General features: G+C 42.6%; 1 protein-coding gene across 2 annotated transcripts in view; it reads left to right on the top strand.

The window, feature by feature from the left end:
- Positions 1–10,114: 10,114 nt before the first annotated feature.
- The window catches only part of LOC143366318 (GTPase-activating Rap/Ran-GAP domain-like protein 3), a 38,039-nt gene continuing 33,440 nt past the window's right edge, over positions 10,115–14,713 (top strand). For both annotated transcript variants that reach the window (XM_076807374.1, XM_076807363.1), the window contains exon 1: positions 10,115–10,862. In XM_076807374.1, the coding sequence (XP_076663489.1) occupies positions 10,657–10,862 (206 nt within the window). In that variant the 5' untranslated portion in view covers positions 10,115–10,656. The remainder of the gene's footprint in view (positions 10,863–14,713) is intronic.

Genomic DNA, 14,713 nt, shown 5'->3' with positions numbered 1-14,713 from the left:
TCCGTGAAATTCGATGGTCTCTCCGTATCCGTCAGGTCCGGGCCGTCAGGATCCGTGTTAAAAAATATCGTTTGCGTGCTTTACAATGGAGCAGCGCACACTTGTCCATGTCAGGGCTGCGAGCAGATGTCAGTGTAGAACCCCTATCCGTTCGGTGAAACTAAAATTCGATTGCCAACGATATTTGGGCATTTGGACTGATGGAGTCCGGAGATCACGGAAAGGTCGACCTTTTTTTATGACCGTGAAAGGTTCTCGGGTCGAAGCTCTCGCACCACGCGCTTCAGGGGTCCTAGACCCTACCGTCAAGGACCCAGTTCCTGAACACTTAAGAGTAACTACCCCGAGTTTTTAAACGTGTAAAGGGAAAACTTAAACAAATTTAAAAGATTTTTTGTTAATTCAGTAAATCTATGTTTTATCTTTAATTAGGTACTAAAAAAAGTGCATACATAATAATAAATATTTTATAATTTAACTTTGAAAGTGAAAAATGCGAAGGGAGCAGTTTTTGATCACCTTCACACGTTTTACTATGAGCTATCAAATTTTGCGTATAAATTTCAAAATACTTCATAATTATTTAGTAATTTGTTAGAATAAATTTGTATCATAATAAACTTATTTTTTGTTTATTTTCCTAAACTGATCAGGAATTGGGTTCTGCTCAGGAACTGGGTCCTTGACGGTAGAGTCATAAAGACAAGGACAGCAATGGGCCACTCAGTAATGAAAATGGTAATTTCTATAATTAATATTATATCTCCATAGAAATACCACCAATGGACTGCTGGAGTTTTTGCAATGAAAATTATACCAAACATGACATAATTCCGATCATTATTAATGATTGTAATGAAAAGATTAATTTTTTTCAAAAGGACGAAACACGCCACCTACTTAGTAAACTAATCCTTCTAGCTTCTAAAAAAAAATCGCGTCGTTTGGACCAAGTTTAATGTTGTTATTCTGTTTTAAAGGGTGTCCGAATACTTTTGTCCCCACTGTATGTACATATGTAAGTACATAATGCACATTATCCTTCACTAATTCGCATTTGTGAAATAGGCTGGTAAGTGTGGACTGGTATGCGCATTCGAAATCTCGATACACATACTATTGGGAGATGAGAAGAAAGGAGACTACCCAGAAGCTGAAATGTCACAGGGGCAAGGGCAATCGCCCGTTCTCTTCACCCCATCCCCTCCAAGGAATCCTACTTTTCGGTTCTTAGCGGCTGTCCATATCCGCGAATTGTCGCGATTGGTTTCGTTCGAGTTCTTTGTCACGGGACGAACTGTGTTGGAGGGGATAGGTAGACGCGAGTGGACGATTCCCCTTGCCGCTGTGACATTTCAGCTTGTGGGTAGTCTCCTTCTCATCTCCCAATAGGACCTGGCTTATAGAGGATGTCATAAATGATGTTACTGTAGGGTACACTGAAACATTTAATTTTATACAAGCATCATTTAGTTTGCCTTGGGTGGTACAAATTATAAAAATGGTTTATGACTCAGAAAACGATTGTAAAATTTTACAACCGTACATTGAAAATTGTCATTTATTCAATAATTCATTAAACGTACAAGGAGTCATTCGAAAATATTCATAGAATTTACTGGCGTCGTCTTGTGATTCTTTATACAATGTAGCAAATTCTCCTTCACTGCCCCTTTTCGTCCACGCTTGGTGGACCCACAGCCTTCTCTTTTCTACACTTTTTAGTCTTTGCACATTTTCTTCCTCTTCATCTAAAATTAGCGCAAGTATTTCCAATTCTTCCGTGTCGTTACGCGCCATAACTTTAATGCACTACCGACACAAAGTGGTGTTTCCAATACGATAGGTATCACGCTACTGACTGAAAGAATTGTACAGCAGGCTTGCAGAAATGGCTGAATTGGGACTTACCGGCCCAGAGCAGGCCCCCAACACAGTTGTCAGTGAAATTAGGGACACCGCAGGGAGAAGGAACGGACACGTAACGGATATGTGTGCGCAGACTTAAAGGTCTAAACACACTTGTCAGTTCAGTGTCAGGACCGTTCCGGCGTGCCAGTGATAAGAAGAAGAGGGGCATATAGGGTCTCTTCTTCTTACCACGGGCACGACGGATACGGAACTGATACGGAACGGATATGTGTGCGCAGACCTTTACCCTGAGGAAATAAATCTTTCTCCGGTTCGACGGTCCGCTACATCCACTTCATCCAAAAGCAGTGCGAATAGTATTCCTATCGCTTGTTATAGAACAATGAATCTGTTCTGAACAACATGTGCTACAATCCTGCTGTAAAAAAAAAACATACCTATAGAGAATGTCATTTAAGAAGGAACCCGTTTCGCGCATGTAGAATAAGCTCATTGGCTCCGAGAAAGCGTTGGTGGGGGTCCCGGCACCAATGAGCGTCAACCTGCGCAGAACCGGTCTAAACTCGTCGGTCGGCAGGTTCCTTCTTAATCCTTAACTGGTATACTGTTTTTGGCAAACGTGACTAGTATACTGGGGTCGTGGCAGACCCCAAATAAAAAAGGACATAGAAAATTGTAAAGTCGACACTAGAGCAACCACTATGAATATTTTCTTCTTAGGGAATGTAGAAAATAATAGAAGCGTAGAAAGTTGAACTATTATTTTAAAATTAATTAGAAATTCAGTTTACCAACTTAGACAACCGAAAATTGTACATCGAACTTTGGGTGCTTGGGGTCACGAGCGACCCCAGGATACCAGTTAAGGGTTAAATGACAGGGAGAATATATTCCAGTGCCGCCTTATCGTTTTCGGGGCCCCTGAGGCGACCTCCATATAGGGCCCCCTAAAAGGAATGGATAATTTAAAATAATGCCATCTATGTATCAGATGATACACTGTTGATCCACTATTTACTATTATACACTATTTAAAAAATAGTGTTCAGCAGTAAAATACAAAAAAAAACAGAAATTTTCATTTTTAGACCACTTATCTCATTATCCGTCATCGCTAAATTGGCGAAGCACACAAAGCACTGCGAGTCCGGTTTGTTTGGAAAGGAAACAATCAGAAACCTTTAGCCAACACTTTTGATGCTCTTGTTACGAGCCGGGGCTGCGGCAACGCGAGAGGCCGGCGAGAAGGGTATTTCCCAAGGAATATGGTTAACGAATTTGTTAGTAAGGTGCGCGGACGAACCTGATGCGAAATCAGGGAGCCGCTTGGATTATTGACGGCGAGGACGAACCTGATGCGAAATCAGGGAGCCTCTAGGAATGGAGTCAAGCGCGGACGAACCTGATTTGAAATCAGGGAGCCGCAGGAGGGTGAAACGTCGTGAACGAACCCGATGCGAAATCGGGGTGTCACTAGGATGATGTTCACAGACGAACTCGACGCGAAGTCGAGGAGCTGTTAGGAGGTTGGATTATTCACAGACGAACCTGGTGCGAAACCAGGGAGCTGTTCGGAGGTTGGTAGACTTACAGACGAACCTGGTGCGAAACCAGGGAGCTGTAGGATACGGACGAACCTGATGCGAAATCAGGGAGCCGTAGGAGGGTTAAGCGTGGACGAACCCGATGCGAAATCGGGGAGCCACTAGGTTGGTAAAATTCCTTGTTCTGGATGAAAGGTTGCGAACGAACCTGATGCTAGATCAGGGAGTCGCGGGAAATGTTATTAATGCCTCGTAACTCTTAGTTTATATTCGATACAACTCAAGCGGTAAAGTTGTATCAGTGGGTGAGCGCTACTAAGTTTATAAGAATCGCTGGGTAAAAGATGGGTTTTAACGAATCAACTCGATTTAGAAGTGAACACCATTCGTGTATTCAAGATTATAGTACAAATGTGAATGTCGCGGTTAAATAGTGTAATAAATGTGTGTAAATTACCACTAATTTGCTCGGTGTTGACGCACTGGCAATGCGGGGCGTACGAGCGGCTATTACAAAGTGCCCAATAGAATGTAAACCGAACTCGCGGATTCTATGGGGTCAACTATGATTCCGACGGAGACTTTAGCTCGATCTTACTGAATTCGACCGACTCGGTACGTGCGTGACACGACGTTACTCTACGCGTAACTGTACTGCTTTTAACCGCAGAGGGTAGAAACCAAAGGGTTTATATAGTCCCAAAAATGAGTGGGGATGCATTAGAAATTTCCATATAAGGAAATTCTTCGGGGTCGTCGTCGTGTCACTCCCGTTCCCATGGTCGTGATCCAGATGGTCGAGATCATGACCCCCCTTAGTGGTATGTGATAAGCAAAAGGATTTCAGGGCGTTTTCCCTTCGCAGACGCGAGCTCGAAAAGTGGTTGAGAGCGGCGTATGGGAATAAATCCACATACGTAACACTCTCTAGAAAATGTCGATGTGGAAGTCGCGGCATAGCTACCCACAACGTGGAAGTCCGTTGAGAAACGTCGAAGCTACAGTAGACTCAACAAGTCTCGGTGCTGATCAGTACCTACGTACTTGGTGCAACTGTTCCATGATCGATCCTTGCAAGGGGAGAGGGGCACGAGCTACATCCCGCTTACATTTCCCGAAAAACAAAGTCCTCTGGAAGCCGTCCCAGCGACGCATGCGTTTTTCCGTGCGGCGCTTTCACCCTTCGCGGAGCAATCTTGGCCCTGAATCAAGCAGTCGACGACGAACGACTCTCGACGCTCGCTGCGCGGTCACGCGCGCGTCCTCCTCACCGAATCCTCGGTTGCGTGCCCCGTAGTGACCTTGCGCGTATCGCATTAGCTCCGATCGCCGCGTTGCCTTAAAAACGCACGTCGATGTTCAATCCTTAAAACTTGATAAAAGGAGGTGACGATCCGGAGAAGCGCTTTTCTGGGCGGATTTTAGGTTTAAATTGTAATCGCAACCACTTTCGATTTTTGGTTTCCCAGCTGCCTGATGAATTTTGTGGAAGTTCAAGGTGGTTTCCAAAGAGTAGGTACAACATTATTGTATTTGAATTTCCTGATACTTGCTTTCTGTTCCTTACTTTATATTGGTCTGCGTGATTTGTTCAATTAGATAAATTGATTTTTAATTCAATATTATGGTGCGAGAAAATCCAGTGTAGGTGTTGAGAAAATAACAGTTCTGCATGGTTGGTGGCGATATTTCTCTTCATACACCATTTCAACATTTTTGGTAATTCACATTAGAAATCTTCGATGCTGAAGGTTGGTTTTTAAAACATTGTAACTTGAGTAGAGTGACATACAAATTGAAAAGACATATTGTTCCTTGCAGATATCGTAACTTAATTTCTCTGGTTGTAATTTCAGGACAGTTTACCTGAGCTGTCATTGCGCAACTTAAGCACCACTTGAATTTTAATAAAATTCGTCAGATGACTCAGAAATATTTGAAACCATTTTTATAACAGCAATTTTGCTAATTGTGAGCTTATCAGTGTTATCTAATATTCTAACAATTGTTAATGCACATCAACTGCTGTATTTTAATGTTGTTTCCTTCCAAAAGATGCGGCCCCAGTTCATAATCTCCACTCGTCGATTAAATGAATCCAGTGTGAAGGAAAAAACACTTTGTTTTGCCTAGAGTCCATCCAATAAACTCATTGGCAGTTTTAAAGTTTTATTGATTTTCACAGTCGAAAACAAGTGAAACTTTCGATCCAAGGTGCCGGGCATAGTTCTGGAACTTAAATCGTTGTTCGATGTTCCACCGACAAGAGCGCCAGCCTTGAAACAGATTTTACACTTCACATCCTATGATCTTTATCGTGTTTTGTCCACGATGCACCCCGAAGCGCGTGGAAACTAATTTTCTCTCAGAGAATGACAGAATTAAAGGAACTGAAGATGATCAAAGAAACGCGTCGTCATTGAGGGCGAATAGGAAATGGCTAAACGTCCTCGGTGAATAAAGTTAATGAGTTGGCGAGTCTCTGGAACGCACGTGATCCGTGGAAGCGTTTCTCAATGGCGCAGCCAGCGGGATGAAGGATCTTGGGATTGTAGTTGAGCTTAATGAGATCCCAGTTACGAATAAACATTTTCCACAAGGTATATGAATGCTTTCCTTTCCCTTTATGCTCGTGAACATTGAAATACAAATTCTGGGAGATCGTTGTAACTCTCTCTATGCAACGAGAAACGAAGAATAAATTAAAATAAAAAAAAATTAAAAACAAGCTTTTATTAAAATTTACTAAAAAAAAAAGAAAAATAATTTTGGTACCGGCCTAAATGACTGCCTTAAAAGAATTCCCTCATATGACCAAAAATAAAAGCGTGCGGCGTAAATATTGAAATGTCCTTTAATATAAATATTTATAATACTTTGTTTACATTATTTATATTACTTATTGTTGGAAACGCCAATTTGACTCGCGTCACTTTATTGTTGCGAATTTGAACTCAAAGTGTTGAATCTTGGGCGATTACCAACAGTTGGTAAATACGCTGAATTTAGCGAGAACTGTTACAAGCCTGGGCGTTTTGCCTTGTCGGGTGCAAATTACTATTCTAAGTGTTAGGGCAGACAGATTGTAACTTAATCCGTTGAAGTTGCGCGATTGCAGTTACTTACGCAATACTTAATTCAGATGAAATCCAAACGAATGCGGATCTATCTCAGACAAACATTAGATCAAAAATAGGTTAGGAATTTAGTAAAGCTTAATTTAAGCCTGAACTTGAGAAAACATTGAAACATTTACTGTTTATAAAGGGTGTTTTAAACTTTAATAATGTGGCATCTGGGAGCGAGAAACTGATAGGTTATTATGTGCACAACACTTCACTATTAATTGTAATATAATGATATACGACAGATATTAATACAGACCAAGATTCTCAGCGCGCGGACCTCTGTTTACGCACGTGACCATGAACTATACAATACTCCACCATCCATACTACCTCCGGCTACATTCACTTCCCATTTACACCCATAGGTGTCTCACGCGTACTTCGCTCTTAAGGCCCATTTACAATAAAACAACCATCCACACATTCACACATACCTCGCAAGGCATCACCTATATGTTATACCAGTAAAAATTAGTGCAAAAAATGTATTATAAATGTGGGCCTAAAAATTTTATTACAGTGTTACATTCAAAGCCAAGAAAATACGTTTATTTAATTCTCCATTTCAAATTGTGCAAACTTAATCAGATAAATTCCATCGTGGTGTATGGGGGTCAGGAAGATTTTGTGGGCCACGAGATTTTAAACACCTTTTACACGAAACAATTTTATTAGACTTTTGCCTCACGACTGATATTTTTTTTAAGGGGTCTTTCCACTGTGACGCCCTGATAAACTACCGCTGTTTGGAATTTTTTTGTCTCAAAAAGAATGTGTTTACTAAATCGAAGTTTCTCCTATTTATTAATACGTGCTTTGAGAATACAAAATTATTTTTTTCATACTTTTTCAATGCTTGCTTGCGCCAAAATAAGTGGGTGTGATATGCGCTGTAAAATCAAAGACGCCCCAACGGCGTGATCGATTTAGAGGAAGCGTGTGTCTGAACCAAAAACACCAAATAGATTTCTAATCCGTATGATTGTCGCTATGGCAGGGACTGAGATTAATTAGATTGATGAAGAATTAACAAAATGGCGGACGTCCAAAGTTGAACTATCGAAATTAGCTATTTTTTTAAAATCATTCTGCTACGTAAAAGATGAGAAAAAACAATGGAAATGTGTGATTCTATTCAGGCCAGAGAGACAATCATGCTGATTACAAACCTCCCTGATTACACAGCCCCAGATACATGGTTCCTCCAAAATCGACCACGCAGTCTTTTTTTCACAGCGCATATTACGCCCCCTTATTTTGAGGCAAGCAAGCATTAAAAAAATATGAAAAAATATTCTTGTACTCCCAAAACATATATTAATAAATAGAAAAAACTTCAATTTACTAAACACTTTCTTCGTGCGATAAAAACAGTTCTAAACAGCGGTACTTTATCTGGGGGTCACAGTAGAAAGACCCCTTAATTTCACAAATTTGCAGTACTTTTCAAACTGATATTGTTTCTCTTTGAAGTGAACAGCAGTTGGGGACAAAATCGTAGTACGATCAGGGCCTCTTTTCAGGGTCGTATTAGTTTGCGACGATTTTGCACAGTTTTTAATAGGAAAGGGACCCACGCGGCAAAATAGGTCAACACGGCCCTAAAATAAGGCTTGTCAGCCACATTTAACGCTTTAACCTGCGAGAACGTGACTCACATCATCCTCGAAGTGGATGAAATTTTACTACCAGCTTCTTTCTTCAAAACCACAAAATCTCCCAGTTTGAGGCCATTTTTCGAGGTAGCTGATTTGAAAATTGAAAATGCTATCAAACACATTCGTATTGAAGAAATTTTTTACAGATCAGTAATCACATCACTCTACAGATTTAACATTGTCCTAAAATCATTTGAATTATGATAAGGGAAACCCATTTACCAAATCACCGCAATTATAACATCCATTACTTCAACAAATATATTTCCACGAATAACACTCTTCCACTCTCAAGTTTCCTCAACCTTCACTCGGATCCATGACAATATTTCCAGCAAACGTAGCACCTTCACAGGCTCCATCGTCTAAAGCTAAACTTGCTCCGCTTGAGTTCTAATTTCTAATTAACACTCGAGTGGCGGAAGGTTTTGTAAAATATCCCTTTAAAACAGCGAGGCCTTTCCGAGCGATCACTTCTGCCGGGAAAGTTTTATCCAGCTCACCTCGCGCTCGAACACACGCCGATACTAATAAAAATTTAAACTTCCATATTCTCTATTACATCTCCGCGAATGTACCACCAATGGACAGACGCGCCTTTTCTGATGAAAATGAGTCCAAACACGACCTTCCTCGGGCTACGTTTAATTACACAAAAACTGAATAGCTCCCAAATTCCCTACGCAAATCAAGGTCGGGGCCAGACATATTGGCCGGTGAGTTTCGTGAGGGGCATTCCCCCACCATACCGCTGGCCTGCCTCGGTGCTCCTTTTCTCAACGTTTTCTGACTCACTCTCGCCTTCGCAGAACAAGAGTGAACCAGAAGTGGTAGGAATAGCGCGAAGCTTATAACGTGTAGGCCAAACCGAGTTCTTAGCGTAGAAGTACATACATCAGAATAGGTGTGCGTTAGGTGCGAAAAAAATCAAGAGTTTTATCGGACAGAAGATTGATTCTTTCTCGATAGCTTCACCGCGTATTGGCTAACGCGTAGCTTCGTAACGCAAACAACTACCACGCTAAGAATAAACAACAGCCAAACGGCTAGGTTCAGGCGGAGCCGAGCAGGGTTCACGTTACCCCCACCATACCCTCCGGGGTCCACGCAACTCCAACTGACAAATCCAAGATCGTCAGATGGTGGTGGTTGATTTCTCCTCCATCGCTGATTGCGAAAACAAACTCACCGGCCAATATATATGGCCCCGACCTTAGTACATAATTTGAAATTACATGATGAGTTCAACCCATCTCGCCAACCCATTAGCAATACTTTCACGAAGATCCAATAGAGAATACAGAAATTAAAATTTCCATTACTAGATTACTTTGCAAAAACTTCCCTACGGAGCAAGCGACGGAACACTGATCGTGAGACTGCGAAGCACAAAGCTGACGTGCAGCTTGATTTATTTCCAAAAGCAACCATTCAGAGACTCTAATTGTAAGGCAATATGTATTGTACCTGAAGAGATCGCAAAAGTTGCGGGACTCCCAAAGTTCACAGCTTTGCGGTTTCGGAACGAAGTGGTTTGGCATTTTGGTTTCCAGACCTCTTGTTCCAAAATCTCCAGGCTGTAAACTTTGGAACTTTCTAGCGACTACACATTGAATTCCCAGAAAATATCGACGCGAAGACACAAGAGAGCCGTGCACGGGATGGGGGCCTCAGTGCGGCGCGAAAGCACGTCGGCGCCGGGTACAGTGTTAAGTGGCTGAAGAGCGTGCAGAAAGGACGGTGTGTAGTGTGCAGTGTGTACCGCTCAATTGAACGTGGTCACGACGCTGGAATCACCGGCTAACGTGGCCAGGGAAGCGTCGCTCGGATTTCGCGGGGGATCGATCCCCAAGATCACTGAAGCAAAGCAGCTTGAAAAGAGGGTATCGGCCGGGGGAAGAGTCCGATGATCAGGGTATCGATGGGACAGGATGGTGGGGTTGGTGTGGTACGAGGCTCGCGACCAGTTATGGTGGCGAACAACGCCGGATGGTGGGGTTGAAAGGTGGCGCCGTCGTTTATGGTTGCCGGTTCATCCAACGGTTCAGTCGTCTGTCCGCCCAACAACGACAAAAACCTCGGCACAGGTCGAACGTACGATGAGGGTACGGCTGCACTCGTCGTCTGTCGCGGCCAGAACCGAGAAATGGCGGAACAGTATCAACCACAAGCTCGAGGAAGAGTTGGATTAATGAAGCATCAAGGTGCCCTCTGAACGCCGGTTCGTCTGAACTTAAAAGAAAACGTGCGCGGCTGTTTTAAGAAGAGACCACCTGATCCCTTGGGAAAGATCCCTCTTCTTCGGTGCCTTAAGAAGGATGCACTCAATGCTGAAGAGCAGCGTCGAACTGGTTTCAACTGGCTCGCCAGCTTGAAAGGACTCCGCGAACAACTGTGTTCCCTGGGAAAAATGTAAAAGGAGTCTCTTCGGGTAAAAAGTGTTTAGTAAGAAAGATGAGCTCCTTGAGGAGATCGGCGAATCAATCGACAAGAGAGGGAACGTCTGGCAGAAGGCACGCGCTCACTGGGATCAACTCGAAGAGCATGAGGAACGTTCTCCACGCAACCACCGCGCCTGGTTCGCCACTTCGACACAGGTCCAAATACGAGCTGCGGAGCATCAGCTTGGAGGGCACCAAAGTTCTGCCGTGGACAGCACGGTGAGTCAATATTAACGTTTTATTCCCGTGGCATCAAAGAGTGCGTGATAACCCTGCATCTGTGAAATGCCAGCAGGTTGAAATGCGTTTTTAAAAAGTGACTTAGGTCGGACCTGGTCCTCTTAATATATTGATAGATAAACAGATTTAAATGTAACGCTGTGTACTCTCGAGTTCTCGGGTCGCGTAGGGACTTAAGACAGATTCAAACGTAGGGAAGCGTTCCAACAGTTTTTGCATGGTTAATTGGGGATTATGAGGTAGGGTGAAGGAAAAGATCCCTTACTCTTGCTAAGATCAGCGGAATAATAATTCTTTCTTTAAGAGTGACCCTAGAATATTATCAGTGGCTTAAAATATTGCGTGGCAATATTCAAAAAGTGGGAAAATTGTTCCTGTGTTAGATTGCGCCTATAAGTCGAAATCACACACTTGGGATATACGGTAGTGGTCAAAAGAAAGTTTAAGAATAATTATTTCTTAAAATTCATATCCCATAGACTAGGGGGTTGTCAGAATGGACCAGTGGCATCAACAAAATACGAGTAATGAAATAGTGCAAGGTATGCAGGTAATATTGATAATTTAAAAAGTGAACATATTATTATTATATTCAGTAACTGAATTTATATTCAGTAAGAAGTTATACTTCAAGGCGTGTAAAAATATGAGTTTGAAATATTCTTTCAACCACCACTGTGAGAATTATTAATGATTAATGTTGTTCTGCTATGCAAAGAAATGTCCTGCATACATCAGGTAATATACCTATGTAGATGTTTTTAAATTACCGCCCGGGAAATTTAAAAACTTGCTGACCCCAATCGTGAACCAAAACCGAAGAACTGAAATGCGTGTTAAAACATACCACCACGAATTCCACTAATTTGGAAAACTTTCAAAAAATTCATCATTACTTGGACCACCTCGCTGCACAAACCTGAAACCCAAAATTCTAAAAAAAAGGACCCATCGTATCTGTCACAAAAAAATAAAAACACGATAGACGGTTCTACGACAATAGATTCTGAAAGTAACCAGTTCAGCAACAAAAGCAAACTGATCGCTTTCTATTTTAATATGTTGGGAATCGAGCGTCTCCTAACCTCTCCCCCCCTCCTCCCCCTACCCATTCCCCTCTCCCCCCTCCCCGGCCCCAGTATCGATCTACCGCCGATAATCACTAACTATTCGCGATCGAGCGAGCGCATTAGGCTTCATTGGCGGCGGCACCGACGACGTATCGGATTTTGACGCCACCTTTATATAATTAACTCTTTTGCTATCGGGCCGAACGGATCGTCCCCAGCGGCGGTCGGCTCCCTTTTGTGCCGTGTAGATCAATTTCGATCACGCTCGGCCAAGTGGAAGGCGACCGCGGTCGCATCCCGACCACGGGCACACAGAGAGAAACCGAGGCGAACGGTACACGGGTTGTATAGCAAAGAAACAGAGGGGAGCACAAGAGAGAAATGACAATGCGCCAGAATATCGAGATAATCTGTAGGATGGGTGGAGAGGCAGGGGGGCAGGGGGTGAAATATGATGAGAAGAGGCTTAAAGAGGTTGAGTAATCGGCATAGATTTACAGTAGAACCTTCGTTATCCGAACACCTGTTATCCGATCATTCTACTGTCAGAGTGTTTTCTGATTCGCACGTTCTACTATCCGATTGCTCTCCCATTCGGACGTTGTACTAACCGAACCGTATGTTATTTCCTTTTGTGGTTAGATATGTATATACCTAGTAAAGTAAACTCTCGCTATGGGCTCGTCTCAAGTCTCAGCGTTCGTCGTTATACCCACCACTTGTAGTCCTTCGGTCGAGAGTGAGAGAACACGAGAGCGAGCGAGAGAGGTCTCGCTTCGTCTTTCACGTGCCTACGCTCTGTCTCTCTCTCTCTCTCTCTCTCTCTCCCTCTCTCTCTCCCTCTCGCGCGCCATTGGCAGCTCGGAATCATCGACACCATGCGTTAAGCGTTCGCCGCCAGCTCCGAGCGCAAGCCCATAGCGAAAGTTTACTAGTATACTCAGGGCCGTACCTGGGTGTTGGCCGCCCAGGTGCAAAAACAATATTGCTGTCCTTATTAACTTAATATATTTTAATTAAGAATTTGATATGCAGTGTTTACTTTTATATCTATATATACATAATTTTAAACAGTTATCGTGCAAAAGAGTTTCGGTTATTATTGTTATTAGACAAAACTTTACACATAATAAACGGCCTGCGGCCGCCCTTAAGTTTGCTCGCCCGGGTGCGGGGGCACCTTCTGCACCCCCACCAGCAACGGCCCTGAGTATACTGTATGTATAGTATACTTTACTATCGAAACAGATACAAACGTAATATGTACTTCCCCCTTTCATGAAGATTGAAATTGATACCATTTAAACTACTTTTCAACTGCGATAATAGTAGCTACCTACAAGTGCGAGTAACTCGAATCACAAATAAAAGGCTGGGGTCTGAAACAAAATGGGCTCAAATTAAATTGCAACGCAGGTAGTTAATGGAAGGAGTGCGGTAACTGCAAAATGCGGTGTACAAACTTTGAAGCAAATCAGTGACCCGAACGTCATTCATTATCTCATGCAATATTAGAAGGGTATTGTGAGTATAGGAATGTTTCAAAGTGTGTGCACTGTACATACGGTAGGTGTTATGCACGTGCGCGCAGAAAACGTTCGAGAGAACTAGACCGTTTCCGATTACTTTGTCCCGCGCGAACGTATCGAGAATTGCGTCATCTCGATGGCCCGCATTTTCAGCACATACACATATATACACATGTGCATCGATCTTGCGGACGTATGCCGAACTTTCATAAGCTACCGAACACGGAGGAATAACGATCGAGCTTTCGTACAGTTGACGAAGGATATACAGGGCGGTCATAACTGGCGGCACCGATTGATGCAGCGACAGCCAGGAGACCACGCGCGGCAACACGCGGCTAGCCACTGTAGACTTTGGAGCATTAAGACGATACAGACTGGGGAGTAGGGACTACATATACATCTAAATATAGTCCAAGTTCATATCGTACGGCCCTGAATGAGGCCCGAACGCCTTACCCCCCTCTACAGGGTGATCCTCCCTTAACTGGACTCAAAGAGATGCCGCCCGGGACCCCGTGGCGAAAAGAACATCCCGCGATGCCTCGTCGAGTGTTATGGGTTTCGACCCGCAAAGGGGCTGGAATACCGATTAAGAAGTGAGAAATGTTCAAGTTCCGCATTTCTCATCAGAACTTTGCAAAAATGGCGCCATTCGATTCCTTATGTTTAGCCGATTAAAATAACACCAATAACAACGTGATTCCGACCATAATGAAGAATATCACATGAAAAATTGATTTACATAACCTCAAGTTAACTTCGTTAATAATAATCCGATTTACTTGACACTTGGTGTGATTTTCGTCGGAAGAACGTAAGAAATCCATTGGTGCGGTGTCATTTCCATATCGATACGATAAAGAATAAAGAATTTAGTTTTTCTCAGCAGATATGCAATACAGATATGATATACAATAATTATTTAATATTGTTGCAATGCTATTCATTGAATGGTATTCAGTATTTGTTACAAGGATTAAGAACTTTTTTAATATTGATGAACAAAATAATTGTTCCTGTTACAGAAAAATGTTTATTTTTATATTTTATAAGTTCTATTCCAACTAAAACTTTTATTTTCAAGAACTTTTCTTTGTCGGTTCTCACCGGAACTTATAATGTGAGAACGTTTTTTTAAAAAAGTTTCACGGTCCAGTGTAGAACCTATTGAAAAGTTCCAGAACCCCTTCGATCCCTGTCCCTATGTCCATGCACGAAACTTTGTGGC

The sequence above is a fragment of the Andrena cerasifolii genome, chromosome 1, assembly GCF_050908995.1.
Source record: "Andrena cerasifolii isolate SP2316 chromosome 1, iyAndCera1_principal, whole genome shotgun sequence".
NCBI classification, from domain to species: Eukaryota; Metazoa; Arthropoda; class Insecta; order Hymenoptera; family Andrenidae; genus Andrena; species Andrena cerasifolii.
The sequence above is the reverse complement of the archived record's forward strand: the minus strand, read 5'-3'. Positions and strand labels throughout refer to the sequence as shown.